The 9,769-nt window shown below is 40.9% G+C and overlaps 2 protein-coding genes across 2 annotated transcripts; both read right to left on the reverse strand.

The window, feature by feature from the left end:
* Positions 1-797: 797 nt before the first annotated feature.
* Positions 798-1,839, reverse strand: LOC145799482 (uncharacterized). Its single transcript, XM_082889075.1, has 2 exons — positions 1,600-1,839; positions 798-1,523 (listed from the first exon to the last, which is right to left on the reverse strand). Exons 1-2 carry the CDS (start codon positions 1,669-1,671, stop codon positions 798-800), a joined length of 798 nt encoding a protein of 265 aa, XP_082745201.1. The 5' UTR covers positions 1,672-1,839.
* Positions 1,840-6,938: 5,099 nt separating this feature from the next.
* Positions 6,939-7,712, reverse strand: LOC145799483 (uncharacterized). The gene has a single exon (XM_082889076.1). It carries the CDS (start codon positions 7,710-7,712, stop codon positions 6,939-6,941), a length of 774 nt encoding a protein of 257 aa, XP_082745202.1.
* Between the last annotated feature and the right edge of the window lie 2,057 nt (positions 7,713-9,769).

A 9,769-nucleotide genomic window follows, 5' to 3' on the forward strand; every position in this document is an offset into this window, starting at 1 on the left:
AATAAACCAACACCTGTAACTCTTCAGCCGAAGTAAGTGCAAGGCTGAAGAGTGGTTGGCTGGAATAAACCAACACCTGTAACTCTTCAGCCGAAGTAAGTGCAAGGCTGAAGAGTGGTTGGCTGGAACAAACCAACTCTTGTTACTCTTCAGCCGAAGTAAGTGCAAGGCTGAAGAGTGGTTGGCTGGAATAAACCAACACCTGTAACTCTTCAGCCGAAGTAAGTGCAAGGCTGAAGAGTGGTTGGCTGGAATAAACCAACACCTGTAACTCTTCAGCCGAAGTAAGTGTTAGGCTGAAGAGTGGTTGGCTGGAACAAACCAACTCTTGTTACTCTTCAGCCGAAGTAAGTACAAGGCTGAAGAGTGGTTGGCTGGAATAAACCAACACCTGTAACTCTTCAGCCGAAGTAAGTGCAAGGCTGAAGAGTGGTTGGCTGGAACAAACCAACTCTTGTTACTCTTCAGCCGAAGTAAGTGCAAGGCTGAAGAGTGGTTGGCTGGAATAAACCAACACCTGTTGCTCTTCAGCCGAAGTAAGTGTATGGCTGAAGAGTGGTTGGCTGAAATGAACCAACACTGTACTCCTCAGCCGAAGTAATTATATCGGCTAAGGAGTGGTTGGCTGGTAAGTATAGTTTAACCAACCAAAAACCGAAATAACACTTGGAGTGAAAGGAAGTCATTACAAACGCAAGCATACACACAATAACCGGAATAAGAGAAGTCAAATTTTCATTCAAAAAAGAAGTCATTACAAGGCTGCTTAGTTCGGTTACAAAGAAAAGATTACAAAATTAAGAGAAGAGTTCATCTATTTCGGCGTCAAAAGCAGCATCGGCGTCAACCCGAAGACCGGTTTCGGGCGCTACAACACTTTCAGAAGGAAGAACGGGTTCGGCTGGAGCCACGGCTTCAATTGGTTGATCAAGTGTTAGATCTTCCACCACGGGCTCCGACCGAACTACCTGATCTGCATTCACAACCGAAGTATCCTCAGGGGCAGAGTCTTCATCAGAATCTTCATCATCTGAGCCCTCAAGGAACTGCTGTTGCATGGCCGTGGCATAATCCATCAGGGAGTTCGGTATAAAGTAGGCTGGAGGGTTGAAAACCTCGGTCTGAGGATCATGACCGAGCTTCTCAACGGCTCCCCTCCAGCCGCACTTAAAGAACAGATCCTTGGCCGCATTGCATTGTTGGGCATAAGCATCCTCTGCCCTCTTGAAGCCTTGTTTGTCGGCTTCCTTCACCTTTTCTTTTATTTCGGCATCCTTCTTTCTTTCAAGTTTTAGCAACTCGCGCAAGTACTTGTCCTTCAGCACAATGGCAGTCTTTTGCTTTTCGGCCTCGGCCGAACTAACCATTCCGGTCAGACGACCGACCTCACCTCGGAGTTCGGCCATTTCCTTTCTGGCCTCCTCTAGTTCGGCCGATTTCGCCTCTGCCTCTGCCGCAGCTTGCCTTGTCACTTTCCTCAGCTCCAGCACCTTCCTATGGGTGATTTGATTTTTCTGGATAGCCTGACAAAGCAACAACTTCAATTTAGCCGAAGAAAAAGAAAAGTAGAAAAACAGAAATACGACCGAAGTTACTTACCAGAATCATTGATTTCGTGGCTGACCGGATGGACTTCAGCTCGGTGGTTAACTGTTTGTGGTGATGTTCCATATCTTTAGGCAGACACACACTCTTGGCCAAATTGATGGCCAACAGGTGGTCCTTCTCAGCAACAACCGAGTCTGTTTCCAGAATGTCTCGGTCGTTGAAAGATAGCTTCGGTGCCCAGCAACTGATGGTCCGGTCGGAAGACTCCGGTCGAGGGCTTGGTGGTAAGCTCGGCTGAACGACAGGTTCTTCATCAACCAAAACTCGTTCGGGTTCGGCAGTCCGGGGACGTTTGGTCCGGCGGGAAGAGGATGGCTGTTGGGAAGGGAGGGCGACAACGGCAGGCTGCGATTGACTGGGAGGCGTTACTTCGGGCCTAGCCGTTTCGGTAAGAAGGGCCCTAACTCTGCTCCTTTTCGCCATCTCTTCTTCTGCTGTTAGAGGGACAAGTCTTATCTCGGGCAGGGTTGGGTCCGGCTCCGGTGCTTCCTCGAGAAGAAAATCAGTTACCTTTGCTTTGCGGCGACCGCTATACCGGTAGGTCGGCTGAAAATTTAGAAGTTTTGACCAACTTCTTTCTTTAACCCGTAGTGCGGCTCGCAGAACCCCAAGGTTGGGATAACTGTACAGGGAACGGAGATGGGCGAAATCTGCAGTAAAGGGAAGTGTTAGTCCGGCTAATAAACTAAACAACCGAGATAACAAACAAGACAGAAGACCGAAGCAAAATTACCAGGTTCTCCCATTTTCCAATTTATAGGTCGGCCAGGAATTTGAGCTTGAAAATCCTCAAAATTCCCAGAGACCCAAAGGAAATCATCATCGTTAAGATCTTTGTCCGGAGTGTGCTTAATTATCTTCTCTCGGCGGCGGCGAATTCTGAGGTAGTAGACCCACCCAGCATTCTTTGAGCCGATGGAATACTGATGGAATATTTCGGCTAGACCGAGATTTAGTCCGGTTTGGTGGTTTAATGCGTCTATTCCCATTATAATACGGTATGTATTGGTGGACAGTTGGGTAGGACATAACCTAGTCTGTCTAAGAAATTCGCAGATAAGCGGTTGGACAGGAAACCGTAGTCCGGTTTCAATTATTGACTGAAGGGTAAAGGGGATGGAGCCTTCATTGTCCCAGGGAGTAGCATCTTTCTTGGCCAACTCCAGTTGGACATCATCAGGAATCTGGTAGTCCTGCCTGAATTCGGCCATGCCACCAGGGGTTTCGACTAAATATCTATACTTACCCATTTGTTGTATAAGTTACGAATAAATTATTTCGGTACAAAAATTTGGCTCAGTAGCTCGGTTGAGCACACGTAGGAGTGCCTGGGCAACCTAAGTCTGCAAAGTAGAAAGCAAGGGGGTTAAGCACAGATCGTTGGACCGCGCTACAAATTATAAGCAAGATATACAAATCCTACTTCGGCTTAAAGGGCTGGTTCTACCCCGTCTACAAATCAGAAGGTTTCTTAGCTCGGTTTTAAGCAGTTTTAGACCGGTCTAACGCCTAGGGGCAGCTTTCTGAGTTCGGTTTCAGAACTAAGAAAGCCGGCTTGGCCCCAAGGTCTTAGCTCGGTTGGAGACCGAAGTACCTAGTTCGGTAACGGCAAACTTATCATTGGCTAGAGTGGGTCAGAAGAAACTACTGATGTTTCTACAAGTTCTAGTTCGGTTATGTTCTGAATCTGTCTACATACATAACACAAACAGTTTTCTAGTCCGGTTGCTAGGTGATTTTGGATCTAAGACTATCTTCCTACAAAATAGTTCATACACATACAAGTTCTACTGGTTTCTTCATAGAAAGTACAAAAGCAGAGCAGATACATGGAGAAAATATTTGCAAAAAGCATACGAAAACAAGATATACAGTTGCACAAAACGAGGGTAAAAGCAACATAAGCAAAAAGAGAGGAAGAAAATGGATTCACTTACCAGATTGAAAGAGGAGCTAAAGATGGAGGCAGTAGCAGCAAATAGTGACACGGACGCAGCAAGCTCAAAATTTTGAAAACTCGGAGGTTCAAGAACACAGAGAGAAGATGAACAGCAAGGTGTGAGTGAATGATACGAGATGAAGGGTTGTTTTGTGAAAGAAGGGAGAGAAAAAGGCGGCAAAAAGAGGCGGGAACAGTACGAAATTTCTGCAGGGCGGCGTAACAGTTGGCCACGGCTTATCAGATCCTGCCACGTGTCTATGGAAAGGGAAGCGTTACAGTCGTGATTGAAGAGACGTTTTTGACCGGACGAAGAGAAGCCCGAGGTAAAGTTAGCTCGGCTGGAGAGGCTAAAGGGTTTTTAGCTCGGCTGAAAAAGCTTAATAAACTCTAGCTCGGCCAGTAGACTGGTAATCCCGATCATGTTGCGCAGATGGAATTAAGGGGCAATTGAGAGGGTAATTTTTGGGAAAAATTGGGCCGAGCTTCGAGTTGGGCTTTAAGGCCCAAAACACGAAGGATTAAGTAAAAAGGCCGTAATGGATACTTCGGCCTAGGGGGCAAGGTTACTCCGGTCTTGAGGAGACAAAGTTACTTCGGCCCAAGGAGATGAGGTTACTCCGGCTCATGAAGAGATAGATGCTTTGGTCCAAGGAGAAGTAAAGCTACTCCGGTCCGTAGGCAACTCGGAATTAGGCCGGTCTCAGAGTTAGTCCGGCCGCAGTATGTTCTGGGAAGGCCGGTTTTGGAATTAGTCCGGTCGTGACGTACTATGGTTAGGTCGGTCAGACCTTGCTACTTGGAAGTTTGAGCTCGCCAAGGTTGAACAGGGACAGCCGAAGTAAGGAATTAGAGGAGAAGACCGAGCTATGGACGGTTCGGCCCTCTGTGGCTCGGTATAGCCAATTTACTTCGGTTACATGGAAGTTCGGCCGTGGAGGAAACCATCCCACTTGGTTTAAGCAGTGGGGGAGGGTGTAAAAGGATAAGCATTATCCTTAGGAGATTGAATCCTAGGAGGACTCTGCATGGAGAAATACGAGTCCTACTAGGATTGTGCCATATGAAACTTATAAAAGCTCACAAGCAACACCTTGGAGGAGGTAATTGAACACAATCTTTCTGAGAACTTAGAGCTTTGTCTATTTGTCAAGTTTTCTGACTTAGGCATCGGAGAGGTTTCCGGCACACACCCGCCGGCTAGCTCACGTTTGTGTTTTCAGGTGACAAAGCGACGTCGTACGGAGGAGCGTGGACTTGGTCAACAGGATTATACGAGGAGAATTATTTCCTCCCCGTACAATTGGTATGTGCAAATCAACCCCAACAAATTTCACAGATTGTCCTTGAGATTTATTAATGGTCAAGGCATATGCTAATCGGACTGGAAATTGACGTCTTGTCATTTGGAAAGGCATTTATGAAGAAGATGGTGTCAAAGATATCCTTGGTATGAATGCGAAATTGCCAAACTTTTCTCCAGTTAAAATTTGAGCTTCAATTATGCGAGTGTCGCACCTAGTAACCATTAATCTTGTACCATTACATAGTCCATCTTTCAGTGCAATATTTCTTAACAATATTATATGACAACCCACTTTCAACTCTAACTTAAAAGTTGGTAGCCCAGGAGGATCCAATGAATTTAAATATTCATTAGGATATCTATTTGTAATGGTAGGATCAATTTCATTATCTTTAGACATTTTATCTGCTGCAAAATAAGTATATAATCTCCCTGGAAAGATATTCAATGCAGTAATATTAATGTCACTGACATCATCGTTACACGTAGATAGAATGGTGCATTCAGTTAAAAATGTTGGAGTCGACATCTCTAGTATATTCATCTGTGGGTAAACTGTAGAGAGTAATTCATTCAAATCTTGTCATTTGTGTATTGTTGATGGAAGGTTGATGATTTCTTGAGGGTTAGTCCCAATTTTAAAAAAGTGAAATCAATAAAAAAATATGAGTGTAAACACAATTTATTAATTTAAAATAATCTATATAATAAAGAAAAATGTTAAAGTAGTGTTACCTCGATCAAGAAATTTGTAAAAGTAGCATTTTCACGGTCTCCATGATGCAAGCACATATTCAAATCCAAAGTTAAGATATGTATATGCTTCCATATAACAGAGTGTCTTAATGATGCATTCACAATTTGTGTATAACTGGTAAAATTTGTCGAAAGTCTCCACCAAGAACAACAGTAATACCCCTAAATAGCTTTTCATTATCATGAATATCCCTCAATGTACAATCAACCGCCTCAACACAAAGTCTATGTTGCATAGGAATTTCATTCCTAATTATAAGTTTTGTTTTTCTAAATAACTTAGCTTGTAATGATTGTTTGGTAAACCCACAAAATGAATTTTCCAAGACATCTAACGAAATGGAAAATGTTGAATGTGCAGTATGACCTCCTACCAATAACAATGATGCAATTCCAGATGAAGCCACAGTAACAACGATATGCCCAAGGCTGTGACATTTTAATGCAATCGTATTGTAACGTTTTCCCTATTCCAGCACCTCCATTAAGAAAGAAAACAGTTCCTTTATTTTGAAAAATTGAAGAAGTGATTGTGTTATAAGCATTCCGCTATCCATTGTTGAGACAATCAATAGTAATTTGTGGATCTGCCTGTTGTGCTTATTCTACAATTGTTGATGTTCAAATATCAATCGATTACCAACTACTGCACTCCAATTTGCAGTAGGCTGTGGCATGAGTAGGAAGTTAATTAAACATTTGCCTGATTCATGAAGCATTTGATTCAAAAAAGATGGAGACCATAATTTTCAATTTGAACCTCAGTTGGATTAGAAATGGCAAACAATGTACAAATCTTATGTGGAACATCATCACATATATGCATTGAGAAGTGATTCCATAATGCACATGGATTTAGTGGAGAGCACTAGGTGAGAATAATACTAAACAATCTTCTCAATTGGTATCCAGTTTTCATAACTGTGGCCTCTTTCAAGCATTGTATCCATTCTTCATCATCTTCTAAAAGCCCCCTTGCAACACATGCTAATTTAAATGTATCATGCACAACATTATTGATCGTACGTAAAGACCGAAACGACTTTGGTTTTTTGACAACAGTTAGTAACAAACACAGATAAAATGTTTCACCATAATTAGGCTAGCAAGGTACATTCTACCAATTGCATATCCCCTTTCTCTTGATTTCCATCTCTTTTTTGACTTGAGCCAAACAAAATGCTGTGGAAATTCTTGATAAGTGAATGGACAGTCATCTTCACTAGCAACACAATATGCAAAGAAGCCAGTAAGAGTTGACATTTGTTGACTAGCTCTAGATTGAATCATTTCTAATGACTCTTTTGGGTTAAAAACAACGCGATGCATTCAAGGTAAATGAAGTGATAGTCGTACAACTGTTGGCATCTCTGCATGCAAAGGATGACCAAATATTCGCCAAGCAGCTTCTGGAGGTCCAATATACCTTGCATCGAGATATTGTTGAATCTCATTTATCGATCCCAACACCATCATTGTACGATCATAACCCTTGTAAATGTACTTATGTATATATTTGACACATCTCATTCCAGCAAAAACTTCCACATTTATATGATAGTTGAAAAGTTTAGAAAAATATGCATTGTATGGTACGACATCCCTATTATCAACTTCTTGCCCCCTCATAGTATGTACTTGACCATTATTGCGACGATGATAGATAGCGTATCCATCTTGATCCATAGTTGTTGTTTCTGTGAAAGCTCGAGGATATCTCTTACTGCATCTACCATTTTCCATACACGGTGCATGCGGATTTCGAGCACCACATGGCCCATGTACCATACAATATTTGACAGTTTCAAAAAGCATAGGATCATCTTTTGGGTCTGGAAATTCTGCACAGACCAATTTGTCTACTTGAGCACATGTCCGAATTTTGTCTGGATCCTTAAGAAATAAAAGTGCATGCATATGGGGGATGCCTCGTTTTTGAAATTCAATTGTAAAAACATGTGCAACTTTATTTTTTTCTATCTCCTTCATAAAACATTTTCTCTTCAACTCAAAAACACGGGCAATTAAATCAGAACGATCCATAGGTTTTTGATGTGATAACAATGCTGAAGTAATTTCTAGCCAATTAGGATTTGCAGTCATGGTAAGAAAAATATCTGGGTGTTGGTTATATCGCGTAATAGCTATTGAATCTTGAAAGATTTCAAACATATGTCTAGGACTACCAGTAAATGAAGATGGCAAAACAAACCTTTGACCAATTTGACCAAGTCGTACATAATCTGGATCAATATCTGACAACTCTTGGTAAAGCTCAACTCGAAGTTTCCCTTGATTAAGCTTGTAGTATGTCAATTGATTTTGCTCAGTTTTGGCCCAAGCATCTACCAAAAACTCTTGAAATAGTTTCCCACCTCTCAAAATAGTTGAATACTCTATGGGTCGTTCAAACAAACAATAACTATAAAAATCCATTTGAGTAAGTCGATCAATTGAAGGTCGATCATATTGAACGTTCCACAATTTCAACTCAAGTTCCCATCCAAGCTCACCATACAGAAATAATAGAACATAATGTAATGGCAAGTATGCTGGGTGATGTAACCCTCTGAAATAATCCAACATATATAAAACATCAACCCACATCCACTAAATACTAAAGGCAAATCTCCAACCGTTACCTCATTAATCAATAGAGTTATTACAAAAGTTCCACATGTGATTTATACATGCAACGGTATGAAAACACATGAATCTATAGCATGTGAAGCATCAAATCTCAAAGGTAAAATAAAATGCCCCCCCATGGGCTTACAACTTCCAAGGCTTAAGCTTGGTTACAAAAAAGTGGCCTCTCGAACCAATACAAAATATATATAACAAAATATATATATAACAAAATAGAGTCATCTACTCTTCACAAAAACATATCCACGCCCTTAACTCAGCGGGATCACCACATCTTTACCTACACCAAATCCCATAGGGGTGAGCACAAAGCCCAGTAGAGAAATCCTTACAAAGTATACACAGTTATGCAAATCTTCCAACGTTTTATGCAAATGCAAATGCAAATGCCATGCCATGCCTTTTCAAAAATAATCTCATTTCATGCTCTTCTCGAAAACTACCATGTTTTAATAACATTTTTCAATCTCACCAATTTTAAATTTTCAATTTTAATCATTAGGGGCGGTAAACACGACTCAAGTAATCCCCAGGTTGATGTCTGCAAGTAGGCTTAACAAGCACTACCAATAACCCCACTTTACCGGTTACTAACCGGAAGGGAAGTGGTACCTCCTCCGCGTGTGTTTTCGGTCTTCCACCCTGGACACTCAGGCCAACTTATCAATTCATCTACATCTCCTAACCGGACTTACCAACGTATTTACCCCATACACATTTCTGTTGTTCTCAATACAATATATTCCTTTCTTGAAGTAAATGTTTCCAATCTAAATTCACAATGCATAATGATTAATTGAATGAGTATGCAATGCAATGATTATCCATGCCTCATAACATTTCTTCATTTTTTTCAAGTATCTCTACAATAATATCAAATAATCATATTTCCCATTTCCTCTCTTCAATGTTATTTCACAAAATAACCACATGTCATCAACATATCACAACAATTTCTCATAATCAATAGCACTCAATAATTGGTCATCTCACAATTATACATGTTCATGCATTCCACAAAAATTTTATAATAAATCCTCAATCCTCATACATCTAAAGTTTGCCATTTTTGCAAAACACAATGTGAAATCTACACTCATTCATCCATTTAATACAAGAGAAAGAAAAAAAAACCATAGGTTTTTCCCATACATTCCAAAACCCTCAAATTTCTAGGGTTCTTTGTCAAAACCCAAAACATCTCCTCATTTTCTTGGTGAAATCCCATCAAAAACATCTTTCTTAAATTAATGGAAAGGAAGCTCTCAAGGATCAACTTAGAAACATTTGAGATTTTAAACCCTCTATTGAAAAATTCTACACTCTTAAGGATCAACATAAAATCAACATTTATTCTTGCAAAACATGTATATATAACTCAAGAAAGTCCCTACCTCAAGGTTTGATGAAGAAAAGAGGATGAAACCATAGATTTGATGATGGTGAAAAGAGATCTCCAACGCACACAATGTAGCTCTTGAGAAGTTCTTAGTCTTTGATGAGGGAGCTAA

Source organism: Camellia sinensis, chromosome 9, assembly GCF_055761805.1.
Source record: "Camellia sinensis isolate YWXY chromosome 9, ASM5576180v1, whole genome shotgun sequence".
Taxonomy (NCBI): Eukaryota; Viridiplantae; Streptophyta; class Magnoliopsida; order Ericales; family Theaceae; genus Camellia; species Camellia sinensis.

What these genes read in the sequence shown, in the direction of transcription:
- LOC145799482 (XM_082889075.1), bottom strand. Translation starts at nt 1,671, where the DNA reads ATGGAACATCACCACAAACAGTTAACCACCGAGCTGAAGTCCATCCGG. An exon ending in CCACGAAATCAATGATTCTG is followed by an intron (nt 1,524 to 1,599) that starts GTAAGTAACTTC and finishes TTGCTTTGTCAG; the next exon opens with GCTATCCAGAAAAATCAAAT.
- LOC145799483 (XM_082889076.1), bottom strand. Translation starts at nt 7,712, where the DNA reads ATGACTGCAAATCCTAATTGGCTAGAAATTACTTCAGCATTGTTATCA.